This window comes from Mobula hypostoma, chromosome 9 (assembly GCF_963921235.1).
Source record: "Mobula hypostoma chromosome 9, sMobHyp1.1, whole genome shotgun sequence".
Taxonomy (NCBI): Eukaryota; Metazoa; Chordata; class Chondrichthyes; order Myliobatiformes; family Myliobatidae; genus Mobula; species Mobula hypostoma.
This window is the reverse complement of record NC_086105.1, coordinates 33,589,926-33,612,417: the sequence shown is the minus strand read 5'-3', so window position 1 is coordinate 33,612,417 and position 22,492 is coordinate 33,589,926. Positions and strand designations below refer to the sequence as shown.

The window sequence follows — 22,492 nt, the reverse complement described above, 5'->3', positions numbered from 1 at the left end:
ACTGCAACATACTAGAACAATTAGGGTGAGGAAACGTGCCTAGACATTTATACAAACTGAATCTGAGGGGGGCCTGACCAGCTGCTGAGCTTATTTAAAAACAGCAGCTCAAAATATCATTCAAGTAGGAAGGATGTCAAACCCTTTGATAGGGTGTGGAAGATGGTTTCAGGAAATTTAATAAAAACATACAAAATTAAGCAGGTCTTTTTTTCAGAGTAGAGGGAGTAATTTATTTCCACTAACAGAACAGTCGGCCATCAAAGAAAACAAATAAGCAGAAAGGTGAGGAGGATTTATTTTAAGTAGAAAAGGTTTACAATCTGGAATACAGAAAAAGTTGGAAAAAGATCAGCTGTAACTGTCTCAATTGAATTGCAGATATCCTGTATTTCAAAAAATACATAGGATTATGGAAAAAGAGAAGGGGAATAAGGTTAACTGGGTACTTTCTTTAAAGCAAAACCGCAGAGTCATGGACCCTATCTGTTCTTTTAGTCCTGTAGACACCAATTTATAAAAGTGATTTACAAAAGTGATTTTTTTACTTGGGTTAATCATGTTTTTACTACATTTCAACATCATAGGAAGAACCCTTGAGTGCTGCGTTTACAGATTTTAGCACTGATTACTCACCTCAAAATCCATCTTATATTCATGGTATAAATCAGCTTCCTCCGCAGCATCTACCAGTCTCTGCACAGAAAAAATAAACAATTCATTGCCCAATTTATACTCCACATGAGAGAAAACAAAAAGGCTAAACTAGAAAATACTGGGAGCAAGTGGAATTTGTGGAGAACATAGACAAATAACCAAATATGTATCTCATACAGTATTATTAATATGGTAGAATCTCTCATCACAAAGGCATCATCAAACAAATATTAGCACCTAAACACACAGATTTTCTTGATTGATGATTTAGATGTTAAGAGTGACATACAGGAGAGAGTTAAAGTTGTTGAGAAATTCTGAAATCACTGAAAGCATTTGAAGTCACAGCCTTTGAAACAATGCTGGCTACTGACTTCAAATATGTAGTATTAAGTAGTTCTGGGCATTGATTTTATAAAAACGAATGCCAAGGCCAATAGATGCTGACATTAAGCGTATTGAAGTTTTGTTGCAAGCAATTGCAGCTATCAATCTTCAAAGACAGAAATTTGGTGGCACAACACATTAGATTGGCAAAGCCCTCCCTAAAGTGTTGTGCCACCCAAAATGATTATTTTTTTAAATCACCTATCAGTTGGATAACCATGAGTAAATAAAAATTAGGACAAAAGCAGAAAATAGAACTAAATGTGCAGATACTCATAATGAGAGAGTATGATTGAAACAGTTGAAATTCTGTCAGGACTAGACAGACTGGATATGAGAATGGCATTTCCCTTGGTAGGCTGTGAGGTAAGGGTGTGGAGTGGGATGTTCTTTAAGCAGGGATCACAGTGAAACTAGGGAACGTTCTATAATGGAAGGAAGTAGAGGCCAAGTCACTGAATATAATTCAGTAGGAGGTAGGGGTAGCATATGGATGCATTGGGGTAGCAGATGATGCGGAGGTGCATGAACATTGATTTCTCCTTATGGTAAATGATGGGCCGAATGGCCTACTTCTGCTCCTATATCTTATGGTCCAAACAAATCCTCCACCCCTCTTCCTTTACTCCCTACTCTGATCTTTTACTTCTGCTGGCTTCATCCAGTATTGAGTGTCTGTTACTGCTGTGCTTATTTTCTATATTTCCCTCGTGTTCACAGTTCAAAATACAACATTGAAAATTCCTGTGTATTCAAGGGAACTTTTTTTTAGTGCTAATGTCCTTAGGCAAGTGCTACAATTTGAAATGTTGAACAGAAACCAGAAATAGCAAAGAATTGGAGCTCAAATATATATACAAGAAGTATAAAGAAAGCAGCCCATGCGAATCATATTTCCTTATAGTCCTTTTTTCGGTATTTAGGCTAGTTTGTTTCTCCTCAATCTAATATAACAGGGTTCCAGTTTTGCTAATGATCAGGTTTGTCCTCTCTTGAATTTAGTTTTGTGTGTTGTCCTGAAGATGGGTGATCCAGCCTTTCAGCAGAAGACTGCATTTGAAGGGAATATACATTTGATAGTAGGACTGACTGCTAATTCTCCACCCATATTCCATTCAATTGTCTCTCCTTGTTGGAAGCACAGAATTGTTTGCATGGATACAATTAGGCACTGCCTCTTCATACATATCAAAGGAAAAGCCTGGATTTTTTGATTAGTGGTGAAGCAATGTTGCTGACCTCAAAGAAAATACCTTACAAATATCTAGAGAACTCTGTAACCTGGATTTCATGTTTCCCATTTTAATTGTTGTCAAGTGCTGTGGTGGAATCTGGCAACAGAGACAGAAGTATGGAAATATGTAAGTGTTAGGGTGAGAGGGGCTGCGATGATGGGTATCCTAGTCATGATTGAGAATACTAAAATTATACATACTAATGTATTATAAGCATCTGTTTAAATCCCCCTCCAAAAGCTCTCACTAATGTTTTAAATACAGAAAAATGATGCCTGCTTTGAAAGTAATGGATGTGGGTTCATTTGTGCAACAAGCTCTCTGTACCAGTTTTTTTGTGGCTGTCGAATTTAGTCTTAATGGAGATAAAATATGTTACAAAGAGGAGCATGCTCATCAACAGTTCTTAAGAGGCTCAAAAATGAGAGAAGTTGAGAAACCACTTTAACATGGGAATAAAATTTGTTTTGTGCTCAAAGCTTGTCATTGTGGACCACTAAAAGAATAGAATTTAATCGTAAAAGCGAGAAAAATCAACACATCTGTGTCATTCATGGCAAGGTTGCAGAACACTTTTCTAGCAACATTTTAACTACAAACTCATGGATAAATCTGTCCAATACATTGTTTACTTCCTGTGTCCTGTGTGAGCAATGTACCAATGGGACGAGTTCCTGCCTAACTAAATCCATCCCCCTTTCTAGCCAATATCTTTAAAGGACAGTCTTTTCTTATGAGGAAAGGACAGAGTCAGATTGTCATCTGGCACAGGAACAGGTTCTTCTGCTCATTATGTCCATTGTGATCATCAAATGCCTGCCCATGTAAACCTCTCTTTCCATCAGTTGGTCCACTGCTTTCAATACCCTCAACTAAGTACTTCTTAAATATAGTGAATCCATCACTAATCAGGCAGAGTGGTCCAGCTTCTAACCATATTCTGGGCAAAAATATTCTTCCTCAGATCCAGTTTAACTCTGCTACCCCTTATCTTAAACTTCTAGTTTTAGAAATAACTGCAACAGGGAAAAGCAGCTCAATATAGATATGTTAAAGCCACACACATAGGTTAAAGCAAAGGGTAAGAGAAAGGTACCTGCCTATGCCCCTCAATAATGGATCCCTTCAGCATCCTCTGCTCCAAAAGAAAGAGATTCACACTACCCAGTGACTCCTCATAACTTAAAACTCTCCATGCCAGGCAATATTCTTTTGACTCTCCTCTGTGCCCTCTACAGTATAATCACTTCCTTCTGATAGCACAGTGACCAGGACTGCACACGGTATTCCAGATTTATGTTCTCACCCCCAAACAATTCAAGCATTCTGTATATCTTCGCAACAATCTTACCTACCAGGCTGCCACGTTCATGGATTCTTGGGTGTATACCAGTTTCTCAGCCCTTCCTAGGGCACAGCTATTTATTATGTCCTTGACTTGTTGCCTTCCCAAAATGTATTATCTCACACTTACCCCTCTTGTCTCATCTCTCTGTATTGGCTATTTTCCTTTCACACTCAGTCTTGATGCAGGGTCCCAAATCCAAATGTCAACTATCCCATTTGCCTCAACAAGTGCTGTCTGATCTGCTGAATTCCTTTAGCACTTTGCTTTTTTCTCTCCACATCCAGCAACTACAGTTTCTTATGTCTCCATTCCGCTCCTGAAATTAGTTACTTCTAGATTCAAATTTTCGAATATTCTCCTGGTTATCGTCATGTCCTCCCCATATCCAAACACACGCAAATTAATTTATTTACATCTGAATTTACTGATATATTCTGGCTCATGAATCGGCAATGTCATCATTCTAGAATTCCTAATCTAATATTCAAATCTCTCTTTTTTACCTCTTTAATCTCCTCCAGCCTACCATATGTGTTGCATCCACTTTGACCTCTGCTGAATCAGCTAATTACCCCAACTCCATAATGTCTTGTCTCTGTTAGGGTGTTTTTGGGGTTAGTACATGTATCAAATAACTTCAGCAACTAACTTCAGCCACCAATCTTCAAATATGAAGATAAACTGTAAATTAAATTTAAAATGCAGCGGGTGCCTAAAAGCCACGAATCACAGTTAATAGGAAGACAAGACAATGCTGAATAAAATGCATTTAGGTGTCTGTGGTGTGGGTGCAAAGCGGGAAGTGTGAAGTTTGTATGTAGTTCAAAGGAAACATTGTGGATGCGTTGTAAATATGGAATTGTCTTTTGATCTTTAGCACATCAAATGTCATATATGGGTCGAACAGCCCTCTTCCTTCGAAAAGGTCTCCACATGAGGCCTACTAATGTCTCATTTTGTCGGATAAAGACATTACTTCATATCCACCAGCTAAGTCTCTCCAGTGACTTTGTTCACGCGACAACAGGCTCCAACTCCAAAATTCGCTAACTTAAATTTCAGCATATTTTAATTTTCTTTTCTTATTTGCACCAATGTCTCCTGCCTCAGCAATTTTTGCCGAATAATGCTCTGGTGGTGACTTTTGATTTGCTATTGTACTTCATACTTATACAAATTGAGCTATATTGCTAATTTGTTTGATAATTCTACATCAGTGTCAGCAATTACACCTCCCTCAGTCAACGATCCAAACAAAATTCAATAATTTAACCATCAACAATCCAGATAATGATGAATTACAGCAGAATTGCTGAATTATCTTTTATTACCTCATAATTAATATTTTTATATGTTTTTAAATTTTATATATTACATATACACGTTTTTTTGGGGGGGGGTGTCTTCATTTCGTGGCTGCCTGAAGATTGTATAATGCATACATACATACTTTGATAATAAATATACTTTGAACTTTGAACTTTAAATAGGTAGCTTTGGGAATTACTATTTAAAATGTTATTACTATTAATTTTGTATACTTGGGTCTAGAAATTCAGCTACAACTGCATGTGATGGGAAAGAATTTTAGGGTATTATTGGTCATGAATAGCAATTAATAACCTCTACTGTGCTATGCACATGATGCAACATTTGGTCACACATTCATCTGGCATCAAACACATTGAATCATAGAAAGCAAGCAAGCAGGATGCTAATCATTGTACAACACATGGAAAAACATTCTTGTCAAATGCTCCACATCTCAACAGGCAGTTTATATCATTCACGGGAGGTCAGTATGAATAGCAAGAAAAAAGCCCTGCACCTGCACTATTTCATCAAATACTCACAGATTTAACCGGGAGTCATATAGGGAAGATCTATTCAGAGAGAACTGCTCTGAATTTAGGAACTGCAACAACTTGAGGGTATTCTCTGGTGAAGTCTTCTAAGTACAATGATACTTTTTCAGTGGTTCTCCTGGACTTCTGGCCCAGCCAGGACCAGGAGCAGATGAGTCAAAAACAAAACCTCCTTCACAAAAGAGCACAAATGAGAATTGGAAGAAAGGGAGCAAATATACAAGGGGGCAGAGCTTACAGTAAAATAACATAACCTTTCCTATACATAGGGCACAGGTCATGCTTCCCTGATGCAAGGGTCAAGGATGTCTCTGAGCGGCTGCAGGATATTCTGGAGTGGGAGGGTGAACAGTCAGTGGTCGTGGTGCACATAGGTACCAACAATATAGGTAAAAAACGGGATGAGGTCCTACAAGGTGAATTTAGGGAGTTAGGAGATAAACTAAAAAGTAGGACCACAAAGGTAATAATCTCTGGATTACTACCAGTGCCACGTGCTAGTCAGAGTAGAAATAGGAGGATATTTCAGATGAATACATGGCTTGAAAAATGGTGCAAGGGAGAGGGATTCAAATTTCTGGGGCATTAGAACGAGTTCTGGAGGAGGTGGGACCGGTACAAACAGGACGGTCTGCACCTGGGCTGGACTGGAACCAATGTCCTAGGGGGAGCGTTTGCTACTGTTGTTCAAGAGGATTTAAACCAATGTGGCAGGGGGATGGGAACAAGTGCAGAGAGACAGAGGGGTGTAAAATGAGGGTAGAAGCAAAAAGTAGTAAGGTGAAAAGTAAAAGTGGCAGGCTGGCAAATCCAGGGCAAAGATCAAAAAGGGACACTTTTCAACACAATTGTATAAGGGCTAAGAGTGTTGTAAAAGCAAGCCTATGTCAATGCAAGGAGCATTCCTAACAAGGTGGATGAATTGAATGTGCAGATAGTTATTAATGAATATGATATAGTTGGGATCACAGAGACATGGCTCCAGGGTGACCAAGGATGGGAGCTCAACATTCAGGGATATTCAATATTCAGGAGGGATAGACATGAAAGAAAAGGAGGTGGGGTAGCATTGCTGGTTAGAGAGCAGATTAACGCAATAGAAAGGAAGGACATTAGCCAGGAGGATGTGCAATCGATATGGGTAGAGCTGCATAACACTAAGGGGCAGAAAACGCTGGTGGAAGTTGTGTACAGGCCACCTAACAGTAGTAGTGAAGTTGGGAATGGTAAGAACACTTAACCATGATGAGAAATTGAATTAAAAATGACAAGGCATTTTTATTATAGTATTCAATTTAATGATAACCCATTTCTACATAATTAATACCATGTTTAACTCACATTTAATTATGATTCAATGCATGCCGGTGATCTGATTGCCAAGTCTGAATAACTGGAAGCATATGCAACACAACAAGGTGTCTGAGTGAATGTTCTTATAGCAGTAAGTGTAATGGGGAACATAATTATGATATGGAAAATCTAACTGTTGAAGACTATTGTTAGTTGAGCAATAGGCAAGTTGTGGTGAATGAAATGTGACAAGTGTTATGTTATGTTTGTGCACAACCATATATGAATTAAGTAAAAACACACACTGAGGAGATGGCTTTGACTGGTGTATTCACATTGCAAGGAGAGAGAGAAAGAGAAATTCACATGTGTAGACATCTGTGCACCTGCAGACAACAGATCAATATGTAGTGCTAAGGCAAGGGGGGGTGGCGGGATTGTTCTGGAAGAAATAGACCCATACGTTACACTTCCTCCCCCTTTAGATTAAGGCAACATAAAACTGTATATGTACAAAACATTCAATTTCCGTTTCATAAACCCATATTCCAAATAAACATGCTTTCGCAATAACAGTTGATAACTAACTTCACAGTTCTAAAGGTTCAGTCTTTTGTGTGGCGCTCTGTTTCTTTCAGGTGTTTTGTCTAAGGCCACATTCTCGGTTTCCGGTGTCACATTGCTGTCAGTGACATCATCACTGAGAGGTAAGTCCAGTGATTGTAATGTGTCTGTCTTGTTGGATGTAGTCGACTCACGGCGTGTTCTTCAGTTGAGCATCCAGTATCTGGTCCACATGATGTTTCCGTGTCTGATCTCCAACATCCATTGTGTACGTTAGTGGTCCAGTTCTTAAGCTATCTTACCGGGTGCCTACTTGTCTTCTTGGTAATCACATGCTTGGACTTCCTGTCCAATCTCGAAGCTCCTTGCTGCTTCACTTGGCAACTGGCTGAACTGTTTATTCTGTACTTCCCTCCATAGATCTGGTTTCAGGAGGTCTATGTGAGATCCCAGATTCCTGTCCATGAACAGCATTGCAGGTGTTTGATTTGTTGTTGCATGAACAGAGTTTCGATACACAAAAAGGAAGTTGTCCACCTTGTGCCGTAGAGGAACGCCCCCCTTGTCCATCGCTTTAATGGACTTCTTGAAGGTTTGGATAAACCTCTCAGCTAACCCATTCATTGCTGGGTGATGAGGAGATGACAGTGGAGATCGATGTGGAGGTGGGCTGTGCGAATTGGGGCAGTGATCTGGGCTTTGCAACGAGGCCTGTTCACCATGCAGCTGAAGACGGTGGAGTTTGAGTGGAGAATAGTTTAGCTGATGGTGGAGTGGCGGAGCAGACTCGATGGGCCGAATGGCCTACTTCTGCTCCTTTGTCTTGTGATCTCGTGATGACTTGAAATGTCTGACGCCACTTTTCTTCATGAACAATCTGAATGCTTCTGACCTGTATTGTAGTTCGTTGTCACTCACAATTTGTTCTGGTAAACTGCTTCTGGCAATGATAGTCCTCAGGGCAGAGGAGGTGGTTGATTTTGGTATAACCTCCAGCCACTTCAAATGAGCATCCACAGCAATCAGGAAGATGAAGCCCATGAATGGCCCAGCAAAGTCAATACATACTCTTTGCTATGGTGATGATGGCCACTCCCACCGGTTTAACGGTGCCTGTGGGAGTGCATTTTGAACTCTTTGGCATTTTGAACAGCTTTTGGCCAAGTTTGCAATCTGTTTATCAATTCCTGGCTACCACATGTAACTATGGGCGAGACTTTTCATCTTGACTGTACCCAGGTGTCCTTCATGCAGATTCTCTAACACTCTAGTGCACAGTTGAGAGGGAATCACAACACAAGATCCACACATCAGTTTTCTTTGACATACTGACAGTTGGTCTTGTCTTGCTGAGAACTCTGGAAAAATAGGGTTACCATGAGCCGACCATCCTTGCATGGTAATTTTATGAACTCTTGACAAAGTTGTTTTCCTTTGTATTTCAGAATTTGTTACTGGCAATTGGTCCACTAGTGCAGTGTGGAACACTTCTGCTGGGTTACAGTATAAAGACTTTTCTTCTTTAGTTGCCAATACTGGAAGATGTGACAAGCTGTGTTGTTTGGTACCCTTGAACTCTATAAGAGTGGGCTCCTAAATATAGTGCCCAACTTTGTAACAGTCATCACTGGAATTCCCTTCCTGGGATTGAAAATGGACGCAAGGGGCTGGTGATCTGTCACTAGCATAAACCTTTGTCTGTAGAGGTAGTGGTGGAACTTCTTTATTCCCCATACTCGACTAAGGGCCTCTTGGTCGACCTATGCATAGTTGTGTTCTGTGCTAGTCAGTGTTTGGAATAGTTTGCACAGCTCTGCAACGTATTCAGAAAGGCTTTCATCTATTGACTGGTTCCTTTTGTAAAACCTAAATCTCTTAGCTATTACCAGCAGTTTAGGGCTCAAAGTGATTTTGCAAAATTGTAACAATTTCATCGAACATCTTGTTTGCTGGCTTTGCAGGGGTTACTAAGTTGTATAAGAGACTGTATGTTCTCGGGGCCCATTAAGCTGAGAATGGGGCTTTCTTTTGCTCCTCCACATTGTTCACATTACAATACAGTTCCACCCACCCTCAATATGCGACTCCCAGCTTTCATCAGCACTATCAAATTCATTAACTTTCCCAACTGAAGTCATTGCCACGTTATTTTCACTTTAAATTCAGCACGTCTTTCACTGTTGCTATGCACTGTACTCAGGCATTTGTTAGCATCTGTGATGACTTTCTCGTGCTGTTTACCTCTCGCTGTTTTGTCCCATAACTGTCGGTGCAGTCTGTGATATTTTCTGACATTCAGGTTCATGCTCTGCGCCAATTTGTTGTGGCTGTGCACAACTACATATCAATTAAATAAAAGCAAACATGCAGGAGATGGCTTTAACTAGTGCATTCACGTCACAATGAGAGAGGGTGAGAGAACAAATGTGCATGTGTCGACAACAGAGCATGCACAGACAACAGATCAATACATAGTACTAAGGGTGGGGGGGGAGGTTTATTGTTCTAAAAGGAATAGATCTGTAAATTATATATTGCTTGATACATTTGTGTGTGGCGGTGTCTTGTCAACATATTCTTTGGTTTCTGATCATATGTGTGACGTCCGGTTCTTCTGGCACCGTGATGCGGTTCTCCAGATATAATAACTGGCATTGATCTCCCTGGCCATTTCTTTCCACCACAACTTTGATTCAGTTCTTATACTCTGGTATAAATGACCTCACCCCAAAATCCATTTTCTAATCAGAATATCAGGGTCAGTGTCAAATAAAAAACAGAGTAGCCACTTTTGGGCCTGTGTTATTACTCCTGGATATAGTCCTTGCTAAGCAGGGCAATGACTTCCAGCAGCATTTGGAGCCACTACTCTCCTGTCTTTTAAAAGAACGCAGACATGATGTTGATGAATTTCAGCTGATTCTTGGGATTCCTGAAATTATTCACAGTTGGAGTTCATAAGTGGAGAAAAGAATGCAATTGGAGCTTTTGGATCTTTGCACAAAGTGCACACTTGAAAATCCTATGTCAATGGCACTAAAACAAAACAGGGTAACTTGTGCAGCATTTCTGTAGGTGATGTTAAATCTTAAAGCTTAAGATGCAATAATTATCATTTTATAAACATATGCCAAGCACCCAGGTTCCATTCTGGTCTCTCTGTAGCCCTCTGGGTTTCCACCAGATGCCCTGATTTGCTCCTCCATCCCAAAGACATGCTGGTTGGTAAGTTTATTAGCCACGGTATGTAGGTGAGTGGAGACTTGATGAGAATGTAGTGAGAATTTAAAAATGGGGTTAATGTAGAATTAGTGTCTATGAGTGGATGAAGGTTGATGCAAACTTGGTGGGCTAAAGGGTTTGGTTTCTCTACTGTATCTTTCTACAACTCTAATATAAATGTTGCTAGTGAAGGATGTGCCATCTGCCAAAAAATATGAAACCTCTGTGTTTACAGTGGGCACAATGCAGAAGCTAACTCTCAAAATGAAAACTATAAAGCTAGGAATGCATAATTGGAAGAAGGAGATAATCGGGAGAAAGGGATTTGAAATTGAGAGCAAGGAATATTAAATTTAACATAAGATTCAAAAAACTTTATTGTCATTCTAACCATACATCAGCTCTGCAGGGCAGAATGAGACAGCATTTCTCAGGGGCAGTGCAATCATAACATAACAAATGCAACACTAAATAATAAACATAACAAAAAATAGTAAAACACAACAGCCACATGTCAGTTAAAATCAGTTATAAGTGTCCAGTGCAAGTTAAAAGTGTCCAAAGCAGAGTCAGGTGGAACAGCTATTTAGCAGTCTGACTGCCTGTGGGAGGAAGCTGTTCAGTAGCCTTGTGGTCTTAGTTTTGATGCTCCTGTAACGTTTGCCTGATGGCAGAAGAACAACCAGTTCATGGAGAGGGTGTGAGGGGTCTTTAATGATGTACTGTGTCTTCTGGAGGCATCGACTCTGAAAGAGATCTTGAACAGAAGGTAGGGAGACCCCAATAACCTTCTCTGCTCCCCTAACCACCTTCTGCAAGGCTTTTTTGTCGACAGCACTGCAGCTGGAGTACCAGGTTGTGATGCAAAAGGTCAGCACACTCTCAACCACGCCTCTGTAGAATGTAGTTAAGATGTTAGTGGGGAGTGATGCTTGTTTAAGCTTTCTCAGAAAGTGCAATCTCTGCTGGGCCCGTTTCACAATCCCAGTGGTGTTCCTGGACCAGGTGAGATTGTCCGAGATCTGCACCCCAAGGAACTTGATGTTTTCCACTCTCTCTACTGTGGAGCCGCTGATGCTGAGGGGTGTGTGCTCAGGCTGAGACTGTCTGAAATCGACGATCATCTCCTTGGTTTTTGTGACATTAAGCATCAAGTTGTTATCCCTGCACCAGCTCTCTAGGTGTTTGACCTCCTCCCTGTACATAGTTTCATCATTTTTGCTGATGAGCCCCACCACTGTGGTATCATCTGCAAATTTAATGATCAGGTTCTCCTTGAATCTGGCTGCACAGTCATGTGTTAGCAGTGTAAACAGCAATGGGCTAAGTACACAGCCTTGTGGGGATCCAGTGCTCAGTGTGATGGTGTCAGAGATGTTCCTGCCAACACGGACTGACTGTGGTCTCTCTGTCAAGAAATCCAGAATCCAGCGACACATGGCAGTGCTAAGGCCAAGCAACGACAGTTTCTCCATTAGTCTCTGTGGGATGATAGTATTGAACGCTGAACTGAAATCAATGTACAGGATGTACAATGTACATCATTGAAGATAGTGAGAACAAATGTAATAATAAAGGAAGGCACATTGAGGAGATCAGAAGGCAGCAGAGAATGTTGTGTTGTCTGCTGAACCAAATCCATAAGTGCATTAAACAAGCATGTCACATGTCAATCAGATTTACCAACACATCCATCTCTTTTCCTTTCTTACTGAAGAACTGAATTTACAAAGTAACAAGGAGATCACTGAAAGATGCTTCACTGAAAGCTTATCCTTGGTCACCAAAAATGATTTTATCTATCTGAAAATGACTTGATGAAAATTAAGACTGGAGGAAATATGGCTGTGCTACACAATACAATTAAAATTGTCATTTTTTGCCTAAATCCTTGAAATTTGCTGACTTTTGCTACATCTACTCCCAAGTTTCCAGGAGACAGTATTAATATTAACTATTAAATAATTAAGGAGCTCACTGCTAATCAGAGTTTAACAACCTGCAGCCTTACACACAGTAGCAAATCAAGTGTATCGGATGTCATTTAAGGTAAGGGGAGTCACTGATACTTGCCAAACTGCCAAATCCAGTTCACAGTAGATGTCATTTCCCTGGCACTACACTCATTTCTGGATCATCTGGATATTAAAGATGCCAGCATTGGACTATTGTTTATTAACACAGCTACACCATCAGTACCATAATTCCAAGCTCTTGGATCTGTGACTTAAAATCCTTCCCTTTGCAATTGGATCCTTGACTTCTTAATGAATAGATTGCATTCAGTTAGGATAGACAGCAACATCTCCACCACAATTATCCTCAACACTGGTGCCCCATAAGGCTATGCCTTCAGCCTCTTACTCTAACTCTCTATACACTCACGACTGCATGGACAGATTCTACTCCAATTCCATTTACAAGTTTGCAGATGACACCACTATAGCAGGCCAATTCTCAAGTAACAATGAGTCAGAGTACAGGAGGGAGATTAGTGCAAATCATGACAATAAACTTTCCCTCAAATAAGCAAATCAGAAGAGCTCATTATAGACTTCTGGTAGGGTTGGGGGTAGCAGGTCAGGGAACAAGCTTTTGTTTAGGTCCAATGACACAGATGCTACAGCGAAGAATGCACACCAGGGTCTTTATTTCCTCAGAAATTTGGTCTGATCTCTTTTACCCTCACCAATTTTTAGTGAAGCACCACAGAATGCATCCTAACACACACAGAATGCTGGAGGAACTCAGCAGACCAGGCAGTATCTATGGAGCAGAATAAACAGTTGTTGTTTCAGGCTGAGACCCTTCATCAAGACTGGATAAAAAGAGATGAGAAGTGGGGGGAAGAGATAGAGTAAGAGTAATAGTGGGTGGAAGGGAGGAAGAAGTATAAGGTAGTAGATGATAGGTGAAATCAGGGGCGGAGGAGAGATGAAGTAAAGAGCTGGGAGGTCAACTGGTGAAAGAGATAAAGGGCTGGAGAAGGGGAAATCTGACAGGAGAGGACAGAAGGCCATGGAAGAAAGAGAAGTTGGAAGATCGATTTTTTGAACTTCCGGTAATTGACTCCCCCCCACCCCTCAATTTCTCCATTCCCATTTCCCTCTTTCACCTCATCTCCTTACCCACCCTCTGGTGCTCCTCCCCCTTTCTTTCTTCTATGACTTTCTGTACTCACCTATCAGAAAATCTGCAGATTTTCTCTTGTTTGTGACAGAAAGCATCCTATCTAGATGCATCGCAACTTGGGATGACAACTGCTCTGCCTAAAACTGCAAAAAAAACTGCAGAGAATTGTAGACAGAGCTCAGCACATCACAGAAACGAGCCTCCTCGCCACGGACTCTGTCTACACTTCTCACTGGCTCAGTAAAACAGCCAGTATAATCAAAAACCCACCCACCATAGATATACTCCCTCCCCCCCCCCACTGGGCTAAATATACAAAATCCTGAAAACATGTACCACCAGGCTCCAGGGACAGCTACTATTCCAATTTTATAAGACTATTGAATGATCTCCTAATATGATAAAATGGACTCTCAATCCTCACAAACAAGAGAGACCTCCTCCCTCACTACCACTTGCCCCTACACCTCCTCCCTCACTACCATTCAGGGCCCCAAACAGTACTTCCAGGTGAGGCGACACTTCACCTGTGAGTCTGTGGGGCTCATCTCCTGTATCCGGTGCTCCCAGTGTTGCCTTCTGTATACTGGTGAGACCCACCATAGATTGGGAGACCGCTTCACAGAGCACCTACATTCTGTCCACCAGAAAAAGCGGGCTCTCCCAGTGGCCACCCTTTTCAATTCTACTTTCTATTCCCATTCCGACATGTCAGTCCATGGCCTCCTCTAGTGCTGCGATGAGGCCACACTCAGGTTGGAGGACAACACCTTATATTCCACCTGGGTAGCCTCCAACCTGATGGCATGAACATTGATTTCTTGAACTCTCCACCCCCCCCACCTTCACTATTCCCCTTTCCCATTTCTCTCTATCACCTTATCTCCTTACCTGCCCATTACCTTCCTATGGTGCTCCCCTCTCTTCCCATCCTTCCATGGTCTTCTGTCCTCTCCTATCAGATTCCTCCTTCTGCAGCCCTTTATCTCTTTCACCAATCAACCCCCAAGCTCTTCACTTCACCCCTCCCCCTCTCCTGGTTTCACTTATAAGGCCATAATACACAGGAGTAGAATTAGGCCATTCAGTCCATTGAGTCTGCTCTGCCATTCCATTATGGTTGATCCCGGATCCCACTCAACCACATATGCCTGCCCTCTCACTATGTCCCTTGATGCCCTGGTCAATCAGGAAACTATCAACTTCCGCCTTAAATATACCCATGGATTTGGCCTCCACCACAGTCTGTGGTAGAGTATTCCACAGATTCATTACTCTCTGGCTAAAAAAATTCCTCCTTACCTCTGTTCTAAAAGGTCACCCTGAATTTTGAGGCTGTGCCCTCTAGTTCTGGATATCCACACCATAGGAAGCAACCTCAACGCATCCATCTTATCTAGTCCTTTCAACATTCAGGAGGTTTCAGTAAGATCTCCAGCCCCCCAACATTCTTCTAAATTCCAGTGAGTACAGGCCCAAAGCCTGCCAAATTCTCCTCATATGTTAACCCCTTAATTCCCAGAAACATCCTCGTGAACCCCCTCTGGACTCTACTATCTCTATCACCTACTACCTTATATTTCTTCCTTCCTTCTCCAGTCTTCTTACTCTGACTTTTCATCTTTTTTTCTCCAATCCTGTTGAGGGGTTTTGGCCCAACACATCGACTGTTTACTCTTTTCCATAGATGCCTCCTGGTCTGCAGAGTTCCTTCAGCGTTGTGTGGGCGTTATCTCAACTTCACAATCTATCTTGTTATGATCTTGTACCTTATTATCTGCCTGCACTGCACTTTCGCTGTAATTGTAAGACTTAATTCTGTATTCTGTTATTGTTGCTCCTTGTACTTTCTCAATACACGGTTATATTGAAATGATCTACATAAATGACATGCAAATCAATGTTTTTCATCTTGGTACATGTGACAATAATAAACAGATTTACCAATTTACAAATTTATTTAAGGCCTCTGTTTGGGTTTCAGTCCTTCCTGTAAAAGCTGTTGATCTTGTATGCAATTACTTTTTTCTTAGAAAGTTCATCCCTTTTATTTTCAATTATAATCACTTAAAGACTGCCTACTTATGTTCCATTGCACACACTCTAAATTTTACAGTAAGCAAAATTAAATGACATTAATCAAGTGACCTTACCTCAGACTCATACAAGAACCCTATGCATGATAATCAAAGGTACATTGAATCACCCTTGATCAAAGAGAGCACAATTTCAGTGATTTACAAAGTGAATTTGATTTTATCATTTTAGTAGTGGAATAGAATGATAATTGGAAATTCATTTTTAAGGTTGATTTAAAATGTAAGTTCGTTTTCACTTACCATTTTTTAAAAATTGAAGTCCTGGAATTACATTATTTGCAGGGTATCAGAAACTGAGACACTGTTCAATAATTTTGACCTAGGTCATAACTGAAGATTTTATAATACAAGATTTTCAGATTTGCAAAAACTGGATGGTTGATACTACTATTGTATTATTAGTACGAATTCTTTCACATTCTGGGTTAGTTTTAAAATTGAAAAGTAAAAAATAAAATAATAGTTTAGGGCAAGCTTGCTCTCCTAAAATCAGCAGGGTATTGGTTAAATTAATACCATTAAATATTAAGCAAAGTGAATACTATCAATTATTGTGCAGAATACATGAAAGGCATGAAGCAGCAAAACTGATTGGATGAATAACACTTACCAAATTTGCAGAAATCAAATTATCCACTAACAATTATTTATTAATTATAAGATCATAATTACCGATTCTTAAACTTAAATGTTGAGACTTAAAGGGACCACTGTTAGCCTTTCAGAAAACTGGACAGGGAACTTAAAATTTGCCTTTGATATTCACACTCATCATTATTTCACAATGAAAATACTATTCCAAGGTCAGAGAGGCATGACTAACTGCAGATGCTGCCATCAGTAGCAGGAGAAAAATCTCCTGGGGGAATTCAATGGGTCAAGCATTGCCTCTGGAGATAAAGGGCAGTTGGTATTTCAAGTTGAGGCACTCTAGATATCATAACAAGGTCACTTTTCCAATCTAAAATCAAGTAAAAATGGCAGCATTTTAGAATATTTTGGTCTTTCATTTCTTATCAATTATTGCTTCAATCCATTGCTAACATTAAATAATTTTATTGTACCATATTAAAAGCTATTAGAATTAAAACAGTAATTTAATCTAATGGTAGTGAAAGTAGTGAGTAAAGACATATTCACAGCACACTGTTAAAACACTTTAAAATGACTGAAATCTATTTATTGTCAATTATTTTGAAACTGTTTTTGCATGGTCACATTTCAACAAACCGATAAAAATAAAATTAAAGACCATTTGATCGTAGACTTTGTAATGTTGATGGCTTCTGGAATCCTAGCTCTTCCCTAAATAGAAATTAGGCTTCGATATCCAGATCAACCATTGTGGTAAAATATATGCAATTTATTCTAACAATTTATGTTAGACTAGAATATAGACACCATAGAAACTACAGCACAGAAACAGGCCTTTTGGCCCTTCTTGGCTGTGCCAAACCATTTTCTGCCTCGTCCCACTGACCTGCACACGGACCATATCCCTCCATAGACCTCCCATCCATGTATCTGTCCAATTTATTCTTAAATATTAAAAAAGAACCCGCATTTACCACCTCGTCTGGCAGCTCATTCCATACTCCCACCACTCTCTGTGTGAAGAAGCCCCCCCCAATGTTCCCTTTAAACTTTTCCCCCCTCACCCTAAACCCATGTCCTCTGGTTTTTTTCTCTCCTTGCCTCAGTGGAAAAAGCCTGCTTGCATTCACTCTATCTATACCCATCATAATTTTATATACCTCTATCAAATCTCCCCTCATTCTTCTACGCTCCAGGGAATAAAGTCCTAACCTATTCAACCTTTCTCTGTAACTGAGTTTCTCAAGTCCCGGCAACATCCTTGTAAACCTTCTCTGCACTCTTTCAACCTTATTTATATCCTTCCTGTAATTTGGTGACCAAAACTGAACACAATACTCCAGATTCGGCCTCACCAATGCCTCATACAACCTCATCATAACATTCCAGCTCTTATACTCAATACTTTGATTAATAAAGGCAAATGTACCAAAAGCTCTCTTTACAACCCTATCTACCTGTGACGCTACTTTTAGGGAATTTTGTATCTGTATTCCCAGATCCCTTTGTTTCACTGCACTCCTCAGTGCCTTACCATTAACCCTGTATGTTCTACTTTGGTTTGTCCTTCCAACGTGCAATACCTCACACTTGTCTGTACTAAACTCCATCTGCCATTTTTCAGCCCATTTTTCCAGCTGGTCCAAGTCCCTCTGCAGGCTCTGAAAACCTTCCTCACTGTCTACTACACCTCCAATCTTTGTATCATCAGCAAATTTGCTGATCCAATTTACCACATTATCATCCAGATCATTGATATAGATGACAAATAACAATAGACCCAGCACTGATCCCTGTGGCGCACCACTAATCACAGGCCTCCACTCGGAGAAGCAATTCTCTACTACCACTCTTTGGCTTCTTCCATTGAGCCAATGTCTAATCCAATTTACCACCTTTCCATGTATACCTAGCGACTGAATTTTCCTAACTAACCTCCCATGCGGGACCTTGTCAAAGGCTTTACTGAAGTCCATGTAGACAATATCCACTGCTTTCCCTTCATCCACTTTCCTGGTAACCTCCTCGAAAAACTCCAATAGATTGGTCAAACATGACCTACCACGCACAAAGCCATGTTGACTCTCCCTAATAAGTCCCTGTCTATCCAAATGCTTGTAGATTCTATCTCTTAGTACTCCCTCCAAAACTTACCTACTACCGACGTTAAATTTACTGACCTATAATTTCCCGGATTACTTTTCGATCCTTTTTTAAACAACGGAACAACATGAGGCACTCTCCAATCCTCTGGCACCTCACCTGTAGACAGCGACATTTTAAATATTTCTGCCAGGGCCCCTGCAATTTCGACACTAGTCTCCTTCAAGGTCCAAGGGAACACCCTGTCAGATCCTGGGGATTTATCCACTTTAATTTTCCTCAAGACAGCAAGGACCTCCTCCTTTTTGATCTGTACAGTTTCCACGATCTCACTACTTGTTTCCCTTAATTCCATAGGCTTCATGCCAGTTTCCTTAGTAAATACAGACGCAAAAAACCTATTTAAGATCTCCCCCATTTCCTTTGGTTCCGCACTTAGCCGTCCACTCTGATCTTCAAGAGGACCAATTTTATCCCTTACAATCCTTTTGCTCTTAATATACCTGTAAAAGCTCTTTGGATTGCCCTTCACTTTGACTGCCAAGGCAACCTCATGTCTTCTTTTAGCCCTCCTGATTTCTTTCTTAAGTATTTTCTTGCACTTCTTATACTCCTCAAGCACCTTATTTACTCCCTGCTTCCTATACATGTCATACAACTCCCTCTTCTTCTTTATCAGAGTTGCAATATCCCTTGAGAACCAAGGTTCCTTATTCCTATTCACTTTGCCTTTAATCCTGACAGGAACATACAAATTCTGCACTCTCAAAATTTCTCCTTTGAAGGCTTCCCACCTACCGATCACATCCTTGCCAGAGAACAACCTGTCCCAATCCACGCTTTTTAGATCCTTTCTCATTTCTTCAAATTTGGCCTTCTTCCGGTTAAGAACCTCAACCCTAGGACCAGATCTATCCTTGTCCATGATCAAGTTGAAACTAATGGTGTTATGATTTACTGGAACCAAAGTGCTCCCCTACACAGACTTCTGTCACTTGTCCTAACTCGTTTCCTAACAGGAGATCCAATATTGCATCCCCTCTAGTTGGTCCCTCTATATATTGATTTAGAAAACTTTCCTGAACACATTTTACAGACTCTAAACCATCTAGACCCCTAACAGTATGGGAGTCCCAATCAATGTATGGAAAATTAAAATCCCCTACCACCACAACTTTATGTTTCCTGCAGTTGCCTGCTATCTCTCTGCAGATTTGCTCTTCCAAGTCTCGTTGACTATTGGGTGGTCTGTAATACAATCCCACTAATGTGGCCATACCTTTCCTGTTTCTCAGCTCCACCCATAAGGACTCAGTAGACAAGCCCTCTAATCTGTCCTGCCTGAGCACTGCTGTAATATTTTCCCTAACAAGCAATGCTACTCCCCCACCTTTCATTCCTCTGCCTCGATCACATCTGAAACATCGGAACCCTGGAATATTAAGCTGCCAGTCCTACCCCTCCTGTAGCCAAGTTTCACTAATTGCTATAACTTCATAATTCCACGTGTCAATCCACGCCCTCAACTCATCCGCCTTCCCCGCAATACTCCTAGCATTGAAATATATACACCTCAGAAGATTTTTACCACCACTCACAACCTTTCTATTAGCGGATTTGCTTGAACTTTTAACATATTTTATTTTCATCCCAGCCACACTGTCAGCTCTGGCACTCTGGTTCCCATCCCCCTGCAAATCCAGTTTAAAGCCTCCCCAACAGCACTAACAAACCTCCCTGAAAGGATATTGGTCCCCCTGTAGTTCAAGTGTAACCCGTCTCTCTTGTACAGGTCCCACCTGCCCCAGAAGAGGTCCCAATTATCCTGAAATCTGAAACCCTGCCCCCTACACCAGTTCCTCAGCCAATATCTGCTTGTATCCTAGATGGAAGGACAACTATTTAATTTGGGTACACCATTAATTTAGGAGCCTGCTGGTAAATTGCTTGGTTTCCAAAATTAAACTAAATTGTGCAACATTTGAAAGACACAACATGATGGGTACAGAAAAATAAATTGTACCTTTACTGCCTCAACTTTCCTTCCTAACATTTCTTTCATCTCCTTTCCAAATTGTGTTACCAGTTCCACACCATCCACTTCTTCAATTCTTATAAAGTTTTCTGTATCATTGTATTTCTACAAGGAAAAAAACAGGATAGGTTGAAATGAACTGCTGTGAACAAAGAACAGTGATCATCAACATGTCCTAAGCATTTATTTATCACATGGAGCCTATGAAATACAAAACATTCAACACTTGAAAGTGGAATAAACATTAAGTTGATTAAAATGCTGTATTTTCCATTTGTTGTTAGATCTTTTGTGTGGGTACTCATAGTGAATTAAAGGAAACACTTTTGAAACTGTTTTTACTGTAGAGAGCAGTAAAACAAAACTGACAATATGTCAAATTGGCTGGAGTAGATAAACAAGGCTAAACAAAAATCGGGATTATGGACCTGCACTTCCTCTCAGTAACTATTAAAAATCTGGCCATTAACTGCAAGGTGCTCTCAGTACTGCTGTACTTGGTGCAGGTGTGGCCCATACGCCAATTCTTCATTGTGACAGTCACCCGAGCCATCCTCCATTTCACCTGGGGATCGAAGATGGAGCATATCCTAGTGGCCACCACTGCCACATTTCCAGATGTCAGGGGAAAGGAATATCCAACCCAGTTTTTGTCCTGATGATCACTCACAATTGCATGTGACTGTAAAGTAAATCTTACTGCAAATGGTCCTGAAGTATTGTGTGCAGTTTTAGTGACCTTACTGTAAAAAATAACAAAGTTATGGGAGGAATGCTGTAAAGGCTCACCAAACAGAATTAACTGCTTTATTGTATCCAGTGATGTCGAGCCATGCATTGTTTAACATCAAGAGAAATCTCTAGTTAAGTATAATATTCACCATTGCAGTGATACCTTTTATATTCATAACTTAGTAATGTTTATCCTGTATTCTGCTGCTAAAAATCATCTTGCTGTGAACTAAGGGATGCTTTTATTGTGGTGGGTATCTCCTTATAAAATATCAACATCATAGAGAAGGTATTAGCAATTAAAATGTAACTTAATTAAATTCTGAACAGTTTTTTTGTGCAAGTCAGAGTCGTAGAGGCATAGAGAAGTACAGCTCAGAAACAGGGCCTTCGGCATATCTAATCCATGCCGAAGCCGTATAAATTGTCCAGTCCCATCGACCTGCACCGGCACGACAACCCTCCATATCCTGCGTATCCACGTAGCTATGCAAACTTCTCTTAAACGTTGAAATCGAGCTTGCATGCACTAATTGTGCTGACAACTCATTCCGCTCCTTTCATGTTCCCCTTAGACGTCTCACCTTTCACCCTTAACCCATGATCTCTGGCTGTAGTCCCACACAATCTCTGGAAAAAGCCTGCTTCATTTACCCTTTCTGTACCCGTCATAATTTTGTATACTTCCAGCAACCTCTCAATCTTCTACATTCTAAAGAATACAGCCCTAACCTATTCAATCTTTCCTTATAACTCAAGTTCTCCAGACCCAGCAACATCCTTGCGAATTTTCTGTGTACTCTTTCAACCTTGCTTACATCCTTCCTGTATGTAGGTGACGAAAACTGCACACAATACCTTAAATTAGGCTTCACCAAGGTCTTATACAACTTTAACATAACATCCCATCTCCTGTACTAAATACATTGATTTATAAGGGTCAATGTGACAAAAGGTTTCTTTATGACCCTATCTAATGTGATCAAATCACAAACAAGAGAAAATCTGCAGATGCTGGAAATCCAAGCAACACACACAAAATGCTGGAGGAACTCAGCAGGCCAGGCAGCATCTATGGAAAAAAATACAGTTGACGTTTCAGGCCAAGACCATGTGGCAGGACTGGAGAAAAAAAGATGAAGAGTAGATTAAAAAGGTAGGGGAAAGGAGAGAGAATCCCAAGGTGATAGGTGAAACCAGGAGGGGGAGGGATGAAGTAGAGAAGT

General features: G+C 40.5%; 1 protein-coding gene across 1 annotated transcript in view; it reads right to left on the bottom strand.

Annotated features, from left to right (window-relative positions):
- The window catches only part of cacna2d4a (calcium channel, voltage-dependent, alpha 2/delta subunit 4a), a 366,454-nt gene extending 345,333 nt beyond the window's left edge, over positions 1-21,121 (bottom strand). Inside the window, exons 1-3 of the mRNA XM_063059526.1 lie at positions 21,032-21,121; positions 20,523-20,639; positions 637-696 (exon numbers count right to left, since the gene is read on the bottom strand). Coding sequence (XP_062915596.1) covers positions 637-696; positions 20,523-20,639; positions 21,032-21,121 — 267 coding nt within the window. The remainder of the gene's footprint in view (positions 1-636; positions 697-20,522; positions 20,640-21,031) is intronic.
- Positions 21,122-22,492: the final 1,371 nt, after the last annotated feature.